At 39.2% G+C, this 23457-nt stretch overlaps 1 protein-coding gene across 2 annotated transcripts; it reads right to left on the reverse strand.

The window, feature by feature from the left end:
* Nucleotides 1–14517: 14517 nt before the first annotated feature.
* On the reverse strand, nt 14518–22814 carry LOC147760015 (uncharacterized). Of its 2 annotated transcripts, none has more exons than XR_015331080.1 (2): nt 14864–22814; nt 14518–14614 (listed from the first exon to the last, which is right to left on the reverse strand). XR_015331080.1 is itself a non-coding variant. In XM_086995688.1 (2 exons), exon 2 carries the CDS (start codon nt 22107–22109, stop codon nt 15927–15929), a length of 6183 nt encoding a protein of 2060 aa, XP_086851814.1. In that variant the 5' UTR covers nt 22110–22207; nt 22457–22814; the 3' UTR covers nt 14518–15926. The 2 variants fall into 2 exon arrangements, 1 of the variants encoding a protein (XP_086851814.1); XM_086995688.1 differs by having other exon boundaries at nt 14518–22207; nt 22457–22814.
* Between the last annotated feature and the right edge of the window lie 643 nt (nt 22815–23457).

Genomic DNA, 23457 nt, shown 5'->3' on the forward strand with positions numbered 1-23457 from the left:
TTTAATAAATATAAGATCTTTAAGTCCGTTCTTAATTTCTCATCTTTACCACCATTAGTGACATCCACCCGTCTCTTTCTCTCTATTACGAAAGTGACTCAAACACTAGAAACTTAGAAATCAAAAACAAGAATCTGCGAACTTTTGTGGATATGATATTCTTGAAAAAAGTAGAAATGCCCAGTCAAATCAATGTTTTGACTTATAATGGTCTAGCCTAAAATATGTGTCTTTAGCAACATGTCTGCATATCTTAATTTAGTGATTGGTAATGGTGGTATTGGTGAAATTTGATTTGGTTATCGGTTATTAAATTGATGATGAGTTATGAGTGTAGTGAAATGATCCACTTTCTGTCTTTTATTTTTTCTTTGTCTTCTTCTTCTTCTTGTTATTTGATTTTTTTAAATTTTTTATTTGTAAAATTCACCAGATTTGTCTCTGTAGGATAGAAGATAAGATGGATAAACACACACACACACACATACACACACACATACACACACAGGAGGAGGGAGAAAGAGAAAGAGAGAAAGAGAGGTGCTTTTTTCAACATTCCTCTAAAGTTTCCATTTTAAAATCTTATTACACATACCCCATCATTTTTACATAGTGCATGCAGGTCGGACCACCCAAACTCACAAACCACGAGGAAGAATTTGACCACATACATGAGATGAATTTTTAATGATTCCAAGTCACATGAACAAATGATCAGGCCACCATAGTTGGCTGATGTTATCCACATATTGGGTTTTGAATTGTGTATTGAACTTTATGACTGGGTTCCCGAACCTAATTCGATCCAACAGGATCGATCCATCTCCAAGTGGTTTCTTGCTAAATTGCATTCAGCTTAAACTGCTTTTATGTCTGTCACCCCTATACTGAAGCTGCTAAACGATAATCAATTACCCCTAGCAACTTCAGTAGGCGTGGGAGACATCTAAGTCGCCTAAGTTGATTGCAATTTAGCGAGAATCCCCTAGGAGATAGATCGATCCACTGTTTGTACGATAGGGTCTGGGAATGATCCCTAATGCTTACCAGTATATTAAAAAGTACATGTGCCTTTTCCCGTTCAATTGAAAGATATCAGTTGAAAATTATGACGGGCAGAGTGTCCTCTTTGTAACTATGATTTACGACACTATAAATGGGATACGGGTTTGTTATTGTATTGCTGACCTAAGCACATTTGTGACGGCCAGAAAAAGGAAAATACATAGTAATGTTTCACCTTTTACAGGACATGTATTGTCTAGTGGTCGGAGGAAAAGTTGGCGGAAATAACTTCCCACATTCACTGTATTTACTACCCGGACACCAACTGGTGGATGAGGTAAAATGCGCATTTGATACTGTGATAAAAGAAAAAAAACCTTTCCAGAAATTTCATTAATCCGTTCTTTTATGGACACAACGATCAGGCGCCAAACCTCGTAAATGGATTTACTGTTTTTCTGAAATAAAAATGGAGAAAAATTGATGTTCATTTTTCTAACCGTCCGCGTCCTGCTGTTCTCTGTCGTTTCACCTGCGCGAGGAAATTACCCCCGGGGTGAACATAAAAAACAAAGAACAATCCCTCCGCAGCGTTTGGGTTGGTTTTTGGCGGTCAGTCCCAGTCGGGCCCATTGTCCAACGCCGTCTTTGACCATACCCCTGACCGCGTCCGTGCGGGCCCTGTGCGCCGGATAATACGACCACATGGAGAGAAGTGATAAACACTGAGGTGTGAGAATTCGCGCTCTCGTCAATGCTCCAACAATCAAACAAGTTAGCGCTCAATGGAGCAAGAGACGCTGAAGTCGAGTGTCGCTGGTTGACAGCAGGGAGCCGTTCGAGGTTGTTGCACGCGTGTGATGCGATACCCCTCAGGGTAAGACCACAGACATAGGACGCTCTGTGAGAAGTAAAGAGAGGGAAAGATGTTTTTTTTAATATTGATTATTTCTTGATGCCCAGAAATTACACGTTCTGACAAAGTTTCATTTTTTTGTTGATATCAGGAACGCGACCTTCTATTGCGGGAAACCACATCCTTTTGGTTATAAAAAAGTTCGAATATTTGGTACTGACAACCCTTTGTTGATATAAAAACGAATAATTACTTTGTCCGCCAGTTGATACGAATTTAATACTCAATCTGGTGGTGTGAGAACAGGGTTGGGGGTCCTAAATGGCAAGAACAAACTGGTTTTGCATAAAAAAAAAAAAAAAAAAAAAAAAAACAGTAGTTTCGTACCATACTGATTTACCAATTCATTCAGGTTTTGACGAAACACTTAAAACCTTTGGGTTAAAGTGTAGTTTTAGACAAACATGTGTAGTGTGCTTATTGTTTATTGCCGGTCAAATTAACCATAGGTGGTTGGCACTAATATCTGTAATTTTAATTCTAATTATTTTTATTTGTATTTCATCCATGGAATGGGATTTTTATGAAATGAATACACTAAGTGTCCGATGGGAGCCGAGTTTCGTTTTTTTTTTCTATGATATCTGTTATCCTATACCGAGAGTAACTTGCCTACAAGACCAATATGCTAGACTCAAACGTAACAATTAAAAAAACCGACATGACCTAAAGTTTTAATAACTATTTGTCAATCACAATTACACAAGCACCGACTACAGCAAAGCGATGGGGGGTTTGATTACGAAGAGATCTCAAGGGTATTCTAACCTCAATTGAAGTTGCTGTATCAACAGAGAATACAAAAAAGCAAATTCGACCTCTGAGATCTGAATTCTCAGTCTTATCTAATTGTCACCGGCCTTCTTTGGTGTACGGGTTAAAAGCAGGACGGAGTATCCCTCTCCCCCCCTCCCAACGCTCCTTTCAGCGTTTTTTTTACTTCTTGATGAATGATGTTATATCCTCGCTAAAAAAAAAAAACAGGTTCTATTTTTTTACAAAAATTATATGTTTAATGGATCATCGCCTTTTTCATGAAATATACATACCTGCTTCATTCCAGCACAAAAAGCATTTCAAAATGCAATGAAATATCATCATAATCATCATTGCTCTTCGTCCCGCGTGGGACATAAGGCCACAGTCACTTCTTTCCATTTGGCCCTGTCTCTGGCTACGTGCTGGGCCGCAATGAAATATGGAGAAGAAGAAAAAAAAATCCCCCAAACAAAATTAAGTAAAGAAACTGGTTTTAATTACAAGTTACATCTGGTCCAATATTTATTTCGAGCAAGCAAGGTTCCAAAGAACTCGTCTTGATACAAGACCATCCAAACACACAATTATGATATTCCGTTTCCGAAGATTAACGGCCAAAATACCGGCATTTAGGTATTGAGTTGATACATTTGACATAATTCAACTTGAAAAAACCACAAGCAAAGAGCCTGGGGTGAGCTTACAGCCAGTGCACTCTCCGAAAAATGGGCTGAGCTACCAGGTGTCTGTGGTATCGGCCATTTGGTACCTGTTTCACAAAAAAGTTTGAATATTTTGGATTTGGCTCAAAGTTGTTGAAACTAGAAAGCCAACTGCAGTAAGTCGGTATTTACCTGAACGATTGGTCTATAGTACATGGATGGTGTTATATATTCACGAAAATTGCAATTTCCCACAGAAAAAAAGCATAGACACAACAATCAAGATATCTTTATTGACTCAGTTAAATAACTTAAAAACGAGATAAGCGACCTTTTTAGATCATTTGCCAAACGCAACATATACAACTTGAACCATTTCCATGTTGCAGTTTTGTAGAGCAAGGGGTGCTTTGACTCGATATCAGGTTTAAACAATTAAGATTTTTACTCTTTATGGGTAATATGATGGGTGATGCTCATGACCTAGACAAGCTCACTGATTCACCATATCAGGGCTGTGTAAGCTGCCTTTAACTACCAAACACGTATAGAATGAAATACAACTTCTTTTCACGATTCATATTTTATTTCAGCATAAAATGTTAACAAGCTGATTGCAATATGTTCATGTACAATTTAGGTTGTATTTAATTTACTGAAACGCTGTCAACGTTTAAAAAAGCAAACGCCTTCATGTCAACGAATCGGTTAACTTTCCTTTGTTGACTTTTTTGCATGCTAATGTCACTTACGTACACATTTCCTCTAAATCTTTCCTATTGTTCGAATTTATGTTAATGCTCATATTTTATGTAATTCATGGGTTCAATACGTCGTGTTTATGCTCAATATCTTCAAAGAGCGGTTTTGGGTGAAAGGCACAATTTGTAAAGCAACCTGCACTACGACCCGCACTTTTGAAAAGGGACAGATATTAAGTAAATCGAGACATCAAATTTAATCCCGTCATGGGGGTTTGTAAATGTTAAGATCAATAACTGAACGCCAGTATAGAGGAGGGTCAAACCTTTCTATGTAATAAAAAATTGAATATTTGTGACAATAAGTGTACAATATCATTAAATGAAAGCACACCTGGTGTTAGCACGCAATGTTACAAGTTCAATATCTATCATCTGCTTCCAGGACCAAAGTTTTTGCCAAAAGTAGGATCATATTTAGCAATTAGACGGGTTTTGTACCCGTGTTGGCACAAGCAGTGGGGGGGGGGGGGGATTGATCGAATGATTTTTAGATTAATATTCATCTTACTAAATCCACTTGTGCAGCATGATTAAAATACACCAATCTCTCCTGGTAACAGAACAAACAGAATATCACATTTAGTAAACTGCAGATTTACTACATCAGACTAATAACTTCTCTTGGTGGACATATAACATCAAACCAAGCTCTATCCCTAGTCTACTTGTATGTGTGACTCATACATTTATCATCACGTGTCTGTCTGACTACAGATCTAAGTCCAACTGACTAGCCTTAATGCTTTTTTCGTCCCTTTTTTAACCTTTTTCCTTCCTTCCTTCCTCATAATTCACAGCGTTGAATGAAGCTAATAACACTGCACGCCTTGTATTACACTGTCCATTGGTCAAAAGTACAGCTTAAGTAAAGAATGGCAAAGACCACTTCGTTTTTCCAGTTGTCTGATGTCTAATTCACGCACCTGCCTGAGAGACAAATTAAACAGGAAAGAGAAACAATCCTTACTCCCTGTTCTCTCTCTCCTCCTCCCTCCACCTACAACACCCACTGTCCCACCTCTCCCTTCACTCACCACACTCACTGTCCCACCTTTCCCCTCCACCTACCACATCCCCTGTCCCAACTCTCCCCTCCACCTACCACATCCCCTGTCCCATCTCCCCTCCACCTACCACACCCCTGTCCCATCTCTCCCTTCACCTACCACACCCCCTGTCCCATCTCTCCCTTCACCTACCACACCCATTGTCCCACCTCTCCCCTTCACCTACCACACCCATTGTCCCACCTCTCCCCTTCACCTACCATATCCCTGTCCCACCTCTCCCTTTATCTACCACACCCACTGTCCCACCTCTCCCTTCACCTACCACACCCACTGTCCCACCTCTCTCTTTACCTACCACACCCACTGTCCCACTTCTACCCTTCACCTACCACACCCACTGTCCCACCTCTCCCTTTACCTACCACACCCACTGTCCCACCCCTACCCTTCACCTACCACACCCACTGTCCCACCTCTCCCCTTCACCTACCATATCCTTGTCCCACCTCTCCCTTTACCTACCACACCCACTGTCCCACCTCTCCCCTCCACCTACCACACCCCCTGTCCTTCCACCTACCACACCCACTGTCCCACCTCTCCCTTCACCTACCACACCCACTGTCCCAACTCTCCCTTCACCTACCACACCCACTGTCCCACCTCTCCCCTCCACCTACCACACCCACTGTCCTACCTCTCCCCTCCACCTACCACATCCCTGTCCCACCTCTCCCTTTACCTTCAACACCCACTGTCCCATCTCACCCCTCCACCTACCACACCCATTGTCCCCCCTCACTCCTTCACCTACCACACCCATGGCCCACCTCTCCCTTCACCTACCACACCCACTGTCCCACCTCTCCCCTCCACCTACCACACCCACTGTCCTACCTCTCCCCTCCACCTACCACATCCCTGTCCCACCTCTCCCTTTACCTTCAACACCCACTGTCCCATCTCACCCCTCCACCTACCACACCCATTGTCCCCCCTCACTCCTTCACCTACCACACCCATGGCCCACCTCTCCCTTCACCTACCACACCCACTGTCCCACCTCTCCCCTCCACCTACCACACCCACTGTCCTACCTCTCCCCTCCACCTACCACATCCCTGTCCCACCTCTCCCCTCCACCTACCACACCCACTGTCCCACCTCTCACCCCACCTACCACACCCACTGTCCCACCTCTCCCCTACTCCTACCACACCCCTGTCACACCTTAACCCTCAAACTGCCACACCCCCTGTACCCTTTTCACCCCCTGTCCTTCTATCCGCCTCCCCCCCCATTCAGCTGTTTTTATCAAAGGGGGGCATGTTTCACAGCAAAACTAAGCCTAAAATTTGTCCGAACTTTTATACAAAAAAAAAAAAAAAAAAATTACGATGCTTTGACCCAATCTTATCGGCCAAATTGAGAGGTTTCTCATACATATGGGACAATATGGGAGAAAATTCCTAGTTTTATGACAATAGCTCAGATGACCAGTCCATTCTGGTCAATTACCAAGTCAAAGGTCTCAGGTTTAAACCGCAAAGTCGACCATTTACTAAATGTACATGTAAGTTCCAGTATCAAAGTTATTCAAATTTATCATTCTTATTCTATTGGATGTCTAAAAACATTCCTTCATCGACTATTGTGCATTGTTTAAAGAGAAAAACGTGGATAATGTCCTGGACCAAATTATTCCTTGTTCAACTGGACTACTGTCGATTTATCGTGTAATGAAGTACACCAGTTTACGTTAAAACGTTTTAACCAATATTTGGGCTAAACTTTGTGTAAAGCGGGTCCATTTATACGTCTGTTAAACCCAGATATTCCCTCCTTCTTCAGAGACCTGAGGCACAATATTACTTCTTAATAAACGTTTCTTGTTCTTGAATCTGTTATTATGGCGTGTAAGTTTTAGAATGACCAGAGTCGACGTCGCCGCTACAGCCGAAACGGGCACCATTGGTTCGGCGTTGGTTTCTTATTAATTGACCAATGTCGTCAAAGCTGACAATGGCCGTCCATTACCATAGAACGCCGGTGTGTACCGCATATACTATTAGCAGTTGATTAATGAGTGGTTCCTCTGAAGTAAATACATAGATATATGATTAATGATAATATGTGATACTCGCTTTAATAAATATACCTTGCTTTTACTGTTATATGACTACTTCCGCTCCGCCCCTCGTGCCATTTTAAAAAAGATCAAAGACCTTTTGGAAATTTTGCTATAGGACTGTTTTCAGCTGGACTATACACGATAGATTTGATATCTATGCTGTCAAATTAATTTTGTACTTGAAGTTTGAAGGTGCTATTCTTAAAGTGTATCCCAACTTGCCGAAGTATAATTAGAACTGAATAGCAAGTTTTTCATGGAAGCCGTGTCCTATAACCGATTGTTCCTAGTAAAACTTACCCTCTACCAGGGTCAGAAATTGATTGTTCAATAAATAGTCATTGATATGCCTTTGGCTGTCTATGACATTGTCATCTGTCGTACAGAAAAGTGAACAATTAACCAGAAAATACATGTCTGTGAATATTCAGCGAAAAAATCAATCTGCGACCTTTGCAAAGGCAAGCAAAATTCTTCTAATGCTTTATGAGGGTAACAGACGATTTTAAGTGAAAGCAAGCATTTTGGGTAAGATTTTAGCGTAATGACCGAAAATTTTGATCGTTTTCGTTAAGAGTGAAATTCTTTAAAAGATTGACTCAAAAACTATAAACTTAGACTTGAAAAATGGGGTTATGGATCAGTACTCCGAGAACTGTTATGCAGAGGGGGTAACTTGCTGATCAAGGAGAAAGTTTTGAAATTTAAGTGAACGTTATATATTTGTGATATGAAGATCTTTAGCTCATGGGGAGCCTTCAACGAACTGAAAAGAGACAACAAATAGACTTCTTTCGGTACATTAGAACAATCTCACAGCTCATTTCGGTCCAAATAACAATTCAATTGTGTACTCAGACAAAATGGAAACATATAAGATATATATGAAGCAACGTCCGTTTGACAGACAATCATTTGAAAAAAATCAGATGTGCTTTAAAACCGATTTCGATTAAAGCAAGTGTCGACTGTAGCCCGCATCGTTACGGTGCACGTGAACTAAATGGGATACACACGACAGTGATGAAGGCATGGAAAACTGGTTTCTTGACGATTGGAAATGCTACTGGGTCCGTATTTTCAAGCACCACCCCGCAGCATGACACGTAGTTATTGGTAAAACAAGGACATTTTATTGGGTCACTACTGATTTAGACTAAAAGTTGACTAAGACCGCATTCACAACGAGTCGAGCCAGACTGGGTTCCCATACCTACATCAATATAACAGGATCGATCCACCTTCAAGGGGTTTCTCGCTAAATTGCTTTCAGCTTAAGCAGCTTAGATGTGTGGCACGCCTACTGAAGTTGTTAAACGATAATTAATCCCCCCTAGCAGCTTTAGTGACAGACATCCTTAGCCGCTAAAGTTGATTGCAATTTAGCGAGAATCCCCTTGGAGCAAGATGGCTCCATAGTTAGTAGGATAGGGTCTGGGAGTGGTCTAAAAGTTAAGACAAAATTTTGTATAAAAGTTCAATTGTAAAACAAGATAATGCTTCAATCGCTGAGATTGGTCTTTCTTAGCTAGGTCAACCAAAGTTACATTAAACAGGCATCAGTTTCCCAAAGCTGAACATAAGGGCAACTATTTCTTCGAAAATAAGTAATAAAAAGAGGAATAATAAGATTAAAAGGGTCCCGTCACTGGGCCGTGTGTGTAAAACTTCTTGATGTATCCGTATGAGCAATCAAATTGCCCGTCCTCGTGACCTGTGTCGACCATATAATTGACTGCTCTCAAATCCAACAAAGCCCAGAATTAAACAACGTCTTGGCCATCCAAATACTCCTTTCCGCCCCGTTGCTCTGTGTTTCATCAAAATTCTCTCCATCTCGGTCCGACTTTGATCAGTGTCTTCACAATGCTCCGTTCTGTGCCACCCGATCACCTCTAAAAGACTTCCCTTGTGGTGTCCCCTCGCTGATTTTTTTTTTTTTTTGTGACATCGTATGTGCGGAGCTGTCTCACGTCTCACCAGCTCAATATTTCGCTTTGATTGTCTTTTTTTCTTCTCAGTGCGTCCCCGCCAAGTGCTGTTTGAACAGACCCTTGATTGCGCACTTTGTCCGTCCGTGGTGTAAATTGTCGGGGAAGTAACACGAGACGGGACCTAATTTCGCGTCCCATGCCGCGTGGACGAGGTACGAACCCGAGTGTGAAACCGTTAAGTCGAGAGCGCCGACAACAATTGATTGACGACCCAAAAGGACGGAGTAACACTAAAATCAACAAGCTCGACTCTTTCTCGACCTGTATGCAGAAAACTATTGATTGCTCTCAAGCCAGTGCCAACTGATATTCTAACTATAATAGTCTTCTTATTTACGTATTTTGGCCAAAGTTAATTGCGTGACATCACCCTGCGCTTCCTCCGGCTTGATTGCACACAGGATCACTGCCGTCATTTAAATCGATACATGGTCGGTCTATCTGATTGGAATGTGAATTCTTTACTTAGAAAAAAAAGCTATATTTCCCCTTCGGTCCCACGCCCGGGGGGCAGACACGAGCGCCTGGGGGCAATATTTGCGCCGCCATTCAATACTTTATGAGCAGTGGGGATCACAGGAAACCACGCGTGAATTGGAAGAAAACTATTCTCAAATCATCGACATTGAATGTTAGAAGTTGTTCTCATGGATATACATGAGACAGGGCATGTGGCAAGAGAAGGGGTGGAGAGGGGAGAGGAGGGAGGGGGAGAGGGTTGAAAACGAAGGGCAGTTCCAGAGTCGTCCCATCATTAAATTAGATTATCCTTATATGATTTGCTTAAACGAAATCCTTTTGGCAGAACAGAAAATTGTGAAGGAACTCTCTCTCTCTTTCTTTTTGAGATAGATAAACATCTGCCATGCAATGATATATCCACGACAATATAGATCTTTTTTTGTGAAAATTGGTGGCAGTAGATAAATACTTTGATATTTTATTATTCCCCTAGACAGTGCAGTAGGTACCTACTACAGATAAATACAGAGGAAAAAACTAGAAACAGACAGATGGTACACAATACTTATTAGGAAAATCTCGAAAAAATTTGGAAGGAAGATTTTTTTGGTAAAATCATGTTTGTTTTATTTGATATCTTTTTGTCCCATAAAGTGTAAAAAAAGTTCAAAGCAAAAATTTGGAAGAAGGCTACAACAGGTGGTTTATAGGGTATGTTTTTCTGATACAGTCTACCCTCACATCCAATTATTATATCAAATGAACGCATCCTGAGTTTATTCCAAATAATGCTATTTCTTCTCCAACAACGTATAATGCAAACCAAGGAAGTAAATATTGGCTTTTCGTCATTTGACGCTGAATTTGTTAGCGCTTCTCCTGTTTTTGTTTGCTTTTCATTTCTTCGGAGATAAAAACGGCGCAATTTCGACTGAAATGGATCCTTAAGATTCGTTGTTATGTACAGACACAGATGTGTCTGTACATATAGCCATCATCTGCGTCTGTCGTCGCCGTCGTCGCCGTCGTCGCCGTCGTGCACTTTTACCGATAACACGATAAGTGGAAAACCATTTTACCTTTTGACTTGAAACTTGCAGAACTGATGAATATTCATAATACGCAGGTCAAGTTCGAAAATCAGCATGATCGGGTCACTTTTAGGGAATTTATGCAGTTTTTTCACTTTTTTCAGCATATATGCAGCACCGATAACACGATAAGTGGAAAACCATTTTACCTTTTGACTTGAAACTTACAGAACTGATGAATATTCATAATACGCAGGTCAAGTTCGAAAATCAGCATGATCGGGTCACTTTTAGGGAATTTATGCAGTTTTTTCACTTTTTTCAGCATATATGCAGCACCGATAACACGATAAGTGGAAAACCATTTTACCTTTTGACTTGAAACTTACAGAACTGATGAATATTCATAATACGCAGGTCAAGTTCGAAAATCAGCATGATCGGGTCACTTTTAGGGAATTTATGCTGTTTTTTCACTTTTTTCAGCATATATGCAGCACCGATAACACGATAAGTGGAAAACCATTTTACCTTTTGACTTGAAACTTACGGAACTGATGAATATTCATAATACGCAGGTCAAGTTCGAAAATCAGCATGATTGGGCTATTTTTAGGGAATTTATGCTGTTTTTTCACTATTTTCAATATAAATGCAACACTGATAACACAATATAAGGAAAACGGATTGGCCAATTGTAATTATACTCACAGGAGTGGTCAATCTTACTAAAACGCAGGTTGAGTTCAAAAATCAGCATAATCGGGCCATTATTTTAGAAGTAATACTGTTTTTTTCACATTTCCTCAGATTCAATTCTTAAGCATGTTAACAGTCTCATTATTTAACAAATAAGATGCCTAAAAGTGTTTGTTTGATATTTCCTGCATCTTTACAACATTGTTAGTTGATTATGTAAAAAACATGGTAAACTTGTTATCATGTATTGTGTAATAAAGTGTCAAAAATGGAAATAAACTCATATCATTGCAGTTTGTCAGATTCAATCATCCACTATGTTCAGAATCTCAGAATGGAGGAAATTGGACATTTAACACTGTTCTATTGATACTTTTCCCATCTCATCAATTTTTTTAGTTGGTCATATAAAAATGGCAGTAAAATGTTTATTTTGTTTTATGTTAAAAAAGTGTTAAAAATGGAAATAAACCCATTTCAGAACAGTGCTGTCTTGTTTACATTTTGGCATTTTCAAGGCGTGACTTTGAAGTTCCATGGGCCTGAAGACCTTTGCTAGTCACATTTTCTGAATATCTGTGATACAAATATTTTATAATTAAAAATTGATGGTCATTAAGCTGTTAAACATTATGTAATATTGCATCAAAATTTGAAGAAACCCCTATTTTGGGCACTGCTTCCATGATGACCATTTAAGGAAAATCATGTCACTTACTGTTCTCAAACTTACAGGAAAGAAACATGGGACTAAAATAAGCTTCAGTAGGCAATGCAGTCTGTTTTTTTTTTTTTTTTTTTTTTTTTTTTTTTTTTTTTTGGCAGTTAAACAGTTTTTTGTGAAAATATAATTTTTCACATATTGGCATTTTCAAGGTGTGACTTTAAAGTTCCATGATTTTGAAGACTTTTGCTTGTCACATTTTCTGAATGTCCATGTTACTAATATTTTATTAATAACATTTGATTGTCATTATGCTGTTAAACATTATTTAATGTTGTATCAAAATTTGAAGAAACCCCTATTTTGGGCACTGCTCTTATGATGACCATTTAAGGGAAATCATGTCACTTACTGTTCTCAAACTTATAGGAAAGAAACATGGCACTAAAATACAGCTTCAATAGGAAACGCAGTCTGTTTGGTAAATTTTTCTGGCAATTTAACAGTTTTTTGTGAAAATTTAATTTTTCACTTATTTGCATCTTTATTTTCTGTTCTTTGTCTGTACATTTGACAGCTTTGCTGCCTTGTTCCGTATTGCTACAGTAGTCGATGGATAAAAGAGGTTGATGTTCCGCATAGGATGCATTTCAAACAGATTGAATTCTGAATTTTTATCTCCTATTGTTGCTTAACTCACACGCCAGCATCGGGTGATGGGTAAGCAAAAGAAAAGATTAAAAACCGAGAAAATAAAAAGGCGGTAAGAAATGGCGAAACGAAGAGAAAATTAAGCGTCAGATGACATAAGGGCGCTGTGGAAAGTAATCCTTTAACCTTGGGGAAGGGGGGGGGGTAAGATGGCAAATTGTTGTAGTGAAAAGAAAAGAGACGGAGATGGTGTTTTAACAGATCTAATTGGTAGATGTTTTAACAGATCTAATTGGTAGATGTTTTAACAGATCTAATTGGTAGATGTTTGCGACAACGAAACATCATTCGTTTTTCAAAAAAACAGCCAAAAATATTGTTGAGGCGTTTTGCTTCCTCGCTTAGAAACATTTTTGCATTAACATTTTAAAAGTTCTCTCTCTTATGAGATATCTTTGTCTTATTTCAGCACCAGAAATTAAGGCTATCATTTGTCGAAATGGAGTCGTGATATTTCTAATTCTGTTCCAAATAACACGACGAAACTTCTTCGATCTCAATTTGACTTCAGAAAATTTAATTTTGGATTTACAAAGTTAATTAGTTTCATACAAAAATGTATCAAAGATGCGAACATAAGTTCCATGTTTTAGATGTGTAAAATAATCTATAAACAAATCTTTGCAAAATATTATATTACCTTAAAAATGAAGGTATTTTCCCTTTTCTGTCAGATTAATCAGAAATACTTCCCTGAGAGAAGTTCCAAGCGTCAAACTCCATATTCCCCTAAGGCTATTTGCAAGGGGGAGCTGGTTAAAGTATCCTTTTCACGAATTTCTAGTTAACATCAAATAAAACATAAATTATATAGTAAAGAGATCTAACCATGGGTCCTATTCATCTATTAAAATTGACTGACATATTGCACGCCCTTGGTTGAAGAAAAGATCTCAAGTTTCCCGAGGATATTGTACTTATTCAGGATCGGATTTTTGGCCCAAGGCATCAGCGCGTCCATGGTTGAGCCGTGAGAGGTACCGTTTACACACCACCCAATGGGCCGACTGTTTCGCGGCGAGGACGCAGCTCTAATTAACTTCGACTGGGTTCCCATGTCTAGATCGATCTCATCTGGATCGGTCTAATTCCCTGGGTAGTCTCGCTATCAACTTGATCGGCTTAAATATATGTCACACTACCGAATCAGCTAGGGGGTAAAGATAATTTCGGTTTGGTTAGAGAAGCATAATACGTTTAAGGATAAATCATGCATAGTACTGAATTTTGACAACGTAACTGAAAAAAAAAAAAAAAAGAAACAAAAAGGTAGAACCTGCCATGAATTAATAAAAAAGTCAGATTAGATTCAGTGTAGGTACTGTATATTCCAGTCAAGTATAAACGAAGCAGCTTTAAGTCTGCTGTCTAAACCAAACGTTACTTTTCATAAAACAACGTTACAGAACAGCGATCTGAGTACTTAAGTGTAAACTCTCCTATTTTCATCGATAACAGACTGCGTCGCTGTTATTTGAGCGTCCGTTTTTAAATGACACAGATACGGCAAAATAAATGATGCTTTCTGCTTTAATGAAAAAATGATATCTACTTTAAAGGGCCAGTCAATCATTTATTATATATGGAGAATATGATACAGATTGTTGTGAACTTTGCTGTACACGTATGTTCTTTAAGTTCTAGCTAAAAGAGGCCTTTCAACATCAAAAATGCACGGGTTTAGGTTATTATTATAACGGAGGCTCATATTGCAGTTGTATTCTTTTTATTCTTCCGTAAATACAAGTCATGATCTCCATTAGATTAACAGTGAAAACGTTGATGTCTATACCCTTTACTGTAATCCTGTAATAATAAACAAATATAGTACTTAGACTTCGTTCGTTATTATTTTACCTTTCGTTGCGTTACAATCTAAGTATACTCATTAACTTGTTATACAGTTTTTCTAATAAGGGCTTTCGCTTACACGCTTTCGCTTACACACTTAAGTTATAAGACTTACTTCTAGGTTTGGACATTATTGTTACTTTTGCATTTTAAATTATTAGCCTTTAACTATTGTTATATAATAAAAAAGATAGAATAAATTACCTTGACTTAAGAAATATCTGTTAAATGTGAAGCGCTCTTTTGCATGAAACCACATGGTTTCGGACATCTTATAACAAAAAAATAGTACCGGAAGAACAAAAATGACTGCGTTTTAACAATGTAAAAAATATATATATGTTTAACTGCAAAAATGTAAATAATGAAAACCAAAAGACAATAATAATTTAAAGAAACACAGTCACAAAGTGTAAAAGATAAGTTAAGTAAGCTATCTTCGTGCAGAACTTATTTTCCCGCGTAGTAAAATAAACGCAAACAAAAAATGCATACTTCTGTCGCAATCTTGTGAGAGCATCTATCGCAATCACTAACTAACATTACTGGCTGCAGTTACACACCCCCCCAAAATCTATCTAAGATTTTTAACAACATAAAGAGTGCATGACCTGCACACTACCTGAAACATTAAATTAAATGTAACATATTAAGGAAAATTATTTCCAGTGTACACAACTTTCTAAAAGTAATATCAATTTGAATTGGGCGTTCCAATACAGTAACTTGAGACAAGGGTCTTGTTAAATGAGACTTATCAGAAAAGCAACTGATGCAAAGCAAATATGTTAAAGACAAATAAAATATTGTAAAACTGGATCCAAAGATCAAGGAGTAAATGATAAACACAAAATTAACACTATTTGCTATCAATACATTAACCGCTGCATGTAGAGGTTATATGTTCTACCTTAATTTCCTTTATAACTTGTTGCTTAAGGTAAATCCACATGTCACCTTAATATAGTACACTAACATACTTTCTTACACCCATAACTCACCGTTCACGCCCTAGACCTATTGTGAAACTAGCTTTGTCTATTTTCCAAGTCACCGTGAAGACTGAGAACTAAAAATGAAATTAAATTTTTAAAAGGATTCATGATCCAAGTTACCAACTCAAACAGTGGGAATGAATCCAAAAAATTTATATCCTACCTTAAACAATAAAACTCACAACATCAACATTCAAACTTAACTACAAGTTTTAAACAGTTAGTCATTGAGCAACTCACTCACTTACAGTCCTAATTTCATTCAGAGAGTACTAACAACTTTCAATCAAAAGCACTAACTTCTGAATTGGTCTTTCTAAAATAACTGGCTTGGTTTCACGTTTTCCCAGTGAATTTAAGTCATCAGTTCCTACACAAATCTTGGCCTTGCGCACTAATTTATCCTTGCTGGGAATACATTCAACCACTCTGCCTAGTGGCCAACTGTTTCGCGATACATTAGGTTCCACAACAAGAACAATATCTCCCACTGTGATATTTCTCTTACATCTTGTCCAGCACTGTCTCTTGTTAAGATTCTGAAGATACTCTTTCCTCCATCTGCTCCAGAACTGTTGTGTGAGAAACTGAACTCTTCTCCATCTTTTCCTGAGATACATGTCCTGAGAAACAAAATTTCCTGGGGGTGGTAGTGGCACACTGGATTTCATTGTAAGAATGTGATTAGGTGTCAGGGGCTCTGCACACTCAGGATCATTGATATTGGCTATTGATAGAGGACGGCTGTTTACGATTGCCATTGCTTCATAAAACAGAGTGCGTAAAGATGAATCATCCAATCTACCTGGGCAGAGATTAATCACTCCTGCTAATACATTCCTTATAGTACGAATCTGTCGCTCCCATACTCCACCAACATGACTAGAATGAGGTGCATTCATAAGAAAATCACAATCTTGATTGGCTAGGTAACAAGCTACCTTCTGAGCATCCATTTCCTTTAATGCAGCTGTGAATTCATTCTTTGCACCTACAAAATTGCTCCCTTGATCTGATCTGATCTGGCGAACTTTTCCTCTAATAGAAATGAAACATCTAAGAGCATTTATAAACGCATCTGATGACATGTCGTCCAGCATTTCAACATGCACTGCTCTAGAACATAAACAGGTAAATAACAGACCATAGCGTTTGAACTCCTTCCTATTCTGTTTCACAATGAAAGGACCAAAGCAATCCATGGCACTATATTCAAATGGACATGATGCTTCCACACGATCAGAAGGCAAATCTGCCATTTTCTGCTCTTCCACTGGTTTTCTCATTTTCCTGCATGTAACACATCTGTGAATAATTTCAGATGTCAACTTCCCTCCAGCAAGGATCCAAAATCCATTGGCTCTGACTTCATTTAGAGTCATACCACGGCCCATATGACCAATGCGTTTATGAAAATGAGATACAATCAATTTTGAAACATAGCTATCCTTGGGTAATATTACTGGATGCTGAACAGAAAAGGCAAAACTTGATTGTCCTAGCCTTCCTCCCACACGAATTACTCCTTTATTGTCTTTAAAGGGGTTCAATGTTGAACTAGGAGGTTTTTCCTCGAACTTCTGTTCTTGAGCTAATTTTATCAAGAATGTGGTTGTTTCTTGCCTTTCCTCTTCTGTAGTGAGACTTGCATTTTTGATACCTCTTGCTCTTCTTTTGAGCCTTGCAATTGCTCTGACTGCTCTAGACCAATCTGAAAATTTCTCGAGTCTTTCTATCATGGATTTCTTTTCTACTGTCTGTGTACTCCTTACAGAAGACATTTTGATCTCTGGGTCCATTTCTGGTAACTGTACATCATTGTGGGGCATGTCAGCCATCTCTAAATCAGGATTCCAAAGAAATCTTGGTCCTGTAAACCAGGTGGAGTCTCTCAACTTCTCCACTGACAAACCTCTTGATGCGTGATCTGCAGGGTTGTCTTCACTTCTTACATAGTGCCATTGCTGTGGGGAAGTTGCTTCTTTGATCAGCTCTACTCTGTTGGCTACATATATTTTAAATCTGCGTGTGTCATTGTTTATGTAACCTAGCACAATCCTTGAATCTGTCCAAAAATAATGACGGTACTTCTCTGTCATCTCAGATTCAAGAACTTTGCTCATTTTGAGAGAGACTACTGCAGCATTGAGCTCCAATCTTGGTAGGGTGATAACCTTCAATGGAGTTACTCTGGCCTTTGACATGACAAGAGAACAATGTACTTCGTTTTTCTCGTTCACAAGTCGTATATAAGAACATTGTCCATATCCAGATAAACTCGCATCAGAGAAATGATGAAGTTCTCTTCGCGTTACTGTTCCAAAGTTCTTTGGTATAAAACACCGGGCCACCTTGATATTTTGAATATCCTTCAATTCTTCAGACCATTTTTCCCACTGTGGCATAAGATCATTGGAAAGTTCTTCATCCCATGCAGAATTCTCTTTACACATTTGTTGCAATATCTGCTTCCCAATAAGAATAAATGGGGATAGAAAGCCTTGAGGATCATACACGGATGCCACTGTAGATAGCACTCCCCTGCGTGTTTTTGCCTTGACTTCACTGGTAAAAGCTCTGTACTGAAAAACATCATCTTCTACATTCCACTGTAATCCCAATGCAGTGGAAACTGGCAATCTGTCTTTATTCAAATCCACACCATTCACCTCTGTAGCACGCTCAGACTCTGGGACTGTTTCTAATACCTCCCTGCTATTGGACAAGAACTTGTGTAATCGTATGCCTCCACTGGCACACAATTTCCTTGCCTGATCGATAATCTGAATGGCGGTATCTGCGTCATCAGAGCTGGTCAAACCATCATCAACATAGAAGTGATGCTTAATAAATTCTGCTGCCAATGGGTATTCATTCTCATAACTTTTAGCAAGATATTTCAAACCAAAATTGGCACAACCAGGCGATGAAGTAGCCCCAAAAAGATGTACTTTCATCCTGAATACCGTTGGCTCCTTGGTAATGTCACCATTTTTCCACCACAGAAATCGCAGGTAATTTCTGTCGTTATCTTGCACTAGGAATTGATGAAACATTTTTTCAATATCACATGCTACTGCCACTGGGTGTTCTCTAAATCTAATCAAAACTCCTAGAAGGCTACTTGTTAAGTCGGGACCACTTAGCAAATGTTGATTAAGTGAGGTTTGTTTGTAAGTTGCAGAACAATCAAATACCACACGAAGTTTTCCTTTCTGTGGATGATAAACTCCATGATGTGGCAAGTACCATACTTCTCCTTTAATGGTATCATCTGGAGCTTCTTCAGCCTCACCTTGGTCTATAATACCTTGCATCATGCTCGTGTACGATTCACGATAACTTGGATCTCGCTCAAACTTGCGTCTCAGATGATCAAGGCGTTGGAGTGCCTGGGACTTGTTATCAGGGAGAGCTGGTCGTCTTCTGAATGGCAATGGCATCTGAATGTGACCATTATCCAACTGCTGTATATTGGTTTCTTGTACTCTCAAAAACTGCAAATCTTCTTGAGACATCTCAACTTCGGTCTTGTCGTGAACAAAATCCTTTTCTAAGGCATTAATAACGTCTCTTGGCATACAAGGAAACACCTCCATTGTCGTCACACGGTGACAAACTGAAGCTAAGTTATCTCTTGAAGAGCAGCCAACAATACTCCACCCAAGTATAGTCTGCACTGCATATGGCTCGCTATTTCCACCAACCAGGGTCTCTCTAGGTAGCAATGCTTGTGGACAATTAAAACCAATGAGTAAACCCACATCACAAGTCTGTAGGGGAGGAATCTTGTTCAAAAGAGGCTTTAGATGTTGCCAGTCTGATACAGTTTTTCTCGTAGGAATTTGTGTTCTGTCAGCTGGTATAAACTCCCTAGTGAATGCTTGATCAATCTCCAATGTCTCAGTAGACTTGAATCCTCTTACTCGCAATCTTCTGATTTTCTTGCTGTCTATGAGGGACTTTTGACTTGACATTGTTGATAAACTAAGTGTGGCATGCTCTGTTTCAGCATTTAAAGCAGCAGCCGTATCTTCTAATAAAAATGTAGTGTCACTCTGTGTATCCAAAAGTGCGTAGGTCAACACCTCATGTTCTGGATTTTCCTGTGTAGACACCCAAACAGGCACTATCATGGTGGTGCTACTCTGACGGTGATGCTGATTGACTTTGAGAGAATTTACACTTTGAGTTTCTCTGCTGGTAGGTGGCTGCCTTTCTTCGTGCATGCAGGTTGGATGCTTGCCCTTACAGGTACCACATACATGTTTTCTTCTGCAGTCACTGTTTCTGTGTCCCTGTCCTAAACATCCAAAGCACAAATTCTTTTTCACCACAAACTCCCTTTTCTTGGATATCGTTAAAGCGCCAAAGTCATGACATCTAGAGATATAATGACCTTCTTTCTCACAATATGTGCACAATTTTTTCTCTGCTACACCAGCATTAACATTTAGAGCTCTGACCGTATCATGCACCTTGTTCACCAATGGAGAGGTAATGGGATTGCAAGCCACTTCTGATTCTTCCGACAGGAAAGCACAAAAGTCACGAAAGGAGGGGTAGCCTTCAGTTTTCATAGACCTTGTCACTTGACGATTCCATCTGTGTGATACAAACTGTGGTAGCTTGTTAACCATTTTCCTGTTTTCACTATAATCGTTCAAAACTGTGAGTCCCTTGACGTGCGGCATGGCATCACATACAGCATTCAGAAAGTCTGAGTAGTCTCTGAGTGCATTTCCATCTTTTTCTGGAATCTTTGGCCATTTATCTAGCTTTTCTCTGAAAGACTTCTGTATCAGGAACTCATCTCCAAACCTTTCGTTCAGCTTTCTCCAGGCATCATCAAATGCTGCTTCATCTGTTCTTAAGAAAGCTCCCTGAATCATTTTAGCAGCAGGCCCTGCTGTATACTTCCTAAGAAAAAAGAGTTTCTCAGTAGCATTGAGGGCCTTTCTTCCAATTAAGACAGAGAAGGAGTTCTTCCATTCAGGAAACAGCAATGGATTACCTGCAAATACCTTTGGTTCTGGAACAGGTAGGCGTCCTAAAGACAAACTCTGTTGAAGAGCTTCTGTTAAACCATCGAGGGAAACTGCTGGCGTGTGACCAGTTGTGGCCATAGGCGTAGAGACTGCATGCATGTGTGCAGTTGTAGCTATGGGCACGGAAACATCAGGTGCAGACAGGGAAACTGAGGGTACACGCACAGCTGCAGTCACAGGTAGGGAAGCAGCTGGAGTATAGACAGATGTAGTCGCAGGCACGGACATCACATGTGCATGAACAGCTGTAGTCGCTGACAGGGGAACCTCTGGTGGTAAGACAGTTGTAGTCACAGGCACAGAAACCTCGGGTGTATAAGCAGCTGTAGTCGCAGGCACGGACAACATATGTGCATGAATAGCTGTAGATGCTGACACGGGAACCTCTGATGTTGAAGCAACTGCAGTCACAGACACGGGAACCTCTGATGATGAGACAGTTGCAGTCACAGGCACGGAAACCTCGGGTGTATAAACAGCTGCAGTCACAGGCACGGGAACCTCAGGTGTTGAGGCAGCTGCAGACACAGGCGCGGAAACCTCAGGCGTGTAAACAGCTGTAGTCACAGGCAGGGAAACTGAGGGCACGCGCACAGCTGCAGTCACAGGCACGGGAACCTCAGGTGTTGTGGCAGCTGCAGACACAGGCACGGAAACCTCAGGCGTGTAAACAGCTGTAGTCACAGGCAGGGAAGCTGAGGGCACATGTACAGCTGCAGTCACAGGCAGGGAAACATCTGTTGTGTATGCTTCTGTAGTCACTGGCAGGGAAACTGAGGGCACGTGTATCTTGTCAAACTCATTTAAAGCATCAACTTTAGCCTGAGATACACGTAAACTAGTCTGTATTTCTAAATCCTCCTCTTTAAATTTCAATTCTAACCTTGCTCGCTCCAATTCCTGCTTGACTTTCATGGCTGATGCACGAATGCTCAACTCGGCTTGTTTCTGTGCTTCTTCCAATTTCAGAAGACTTGACCTTGAGGAGCCACGAGAACTGGTGCTTGATCTGGTACTGACTGATTTAGAGTCTTCAGTGTGCTCAGTGACTGATGATAATTTCTGCTCCATAATTCTCTTGAATTCCAATAATATTTTTCTGCGAGGCTCATCAATAACTGCCGTGTCAGAATGGCTTTGTAATTTCAACAAATTATCTTCAATTTCAAAATATTGGTCACAATTCTGCAACCATTCTGCATATTCTTCTCTGAGTAGTGTACTGCTACCACCTTCTTTAATTATGGCATTGCACCGTTCCATAATTTTTGACAGTTCTCCAAAGAGTCGCTTACATCTTTTACCTTGTATCTCAACAGAATATTCCTTTCCCTTTTCTGTCATCGTTACAGTTCTTTTCTTCGTTAGGGAATTGGTTGACTCGTTTTCACTATAACGGAGGCTCATATTGCAGTTGTATTCTTTTTATTCTTCCGTAAATACAAGTCATGATCTCCATTAGATTAACAGTGAAAACGTTGATGTCTATACCCTTTACTGTAATCCTGTAATAATAAACAAATATAGTACTTAGACTTCGTTCGTTATTATTTTACCTTTCGTTGCGTTACAATCTAAGTATACTCATTAACTTGTTATACAGTTTTTCTAATAAGGGCTTTCGCTTACACGCTTTCGCTTACACACTTAAGTTATAAGACTTACTTCTAGGTTTGGACATTATTGTTACTTTTGCATTTTAAATTATTAGCCTTTAACTATTGTTATATAATAAAAAAGATAGAATAAATTACCTTGACTTAAGAAATATCTGTTAAATGTGAAGCGCTCTTTTGCATGAAACCACATGGTTTCGGACATCTTATAACAAAAAAATAGTACCGGAAGAACAAAAATGACTGCGTTTTAACAATGTAAAAAATATATATATGTTTAACTGCAAAAATGTAAATAATGAAAACCAAAAGACAATAATAATTTAAAGAAACACAGTCACAAAGTGTAAAAGATAAGTTAAGTAAGCTATCTTCGTGCAGAACTTATTTTCCCGCGTAGTAAAATAAACGCAAACAAAAAATGCATACTTCTGTCGCAATCTTGTGAGAGCATCTATCGCAATCACTAACTAACATTACTGGCTGCAGTTACAATTATATAAGGTGTATCATAAACTGCATGGATATATATTGTCTTAAAACGCTTTAACCGAGGGCTGTAGCTTCAAACAGACACTTGATTTACCATTTGTTTATAAGAATAAAGGGAAAAAGACTGTGAATAGGACATTAAATATCTGAAAATTTTTAGAACAAATATGCATGCGCATAGTTACAATCATGGCCATTATATAATTTTCTTTTTATTACTAATGTTCAATATAGTTTAAATATACGTGTAGTAATGGATGTGCTTTTGATTCCCTTTCTTCAGTTGAAAAGATGGTTCTAAGGATAGCAGTGTAATTTTCTTTGTCTTGTAAAATCGAGAAAGCTTTGATCTAACTGATTGTGATCTAATTACCAACACTCATACAATTTGGTTAACACGAAACCAAAACTAAAAAAAAATGTATTGTGTATCAAAAGACACTGAGAAACAGTCGACTCTGGCATCCTGATCAACAGAGGTTGAAATATAATACCCCTATTTTCAACCGAAACTTCACATTGCCAGTGGCGGTGCTGTGAGACTACTCGGAATGATATAAAACGACTTGATAAGTAGATAGATTAATAAACTAGCTCAATAATAAATCGCTGTGATATAGAAAACCTCTACTAAGTATTCTCTCTAT

The sequence above is a fragment of the Lingula anatina genome, chromosome 9 (genome assembly GCF_051362555.1).
Source record: "Lingula anatina isolate TDL-2025a chromosome 9, LinAna3.0, whole genome shotgun sequence".
Lineage (NCBI taxonomy): Eukaryota > Metazoa > Brachiopoda > Lingulata > Lingulida > Lingulidae > Lingula > Lingula anatina.

Coding starts and splice junctions, on each gene's coding strand:
- LOC147760015 (XM_086995688.1), bottom strand. CDS start 22,109: ATGAGCCTCCGTTATAGTGAAAACGAGTCAACCAATTCCCTAACGAAG.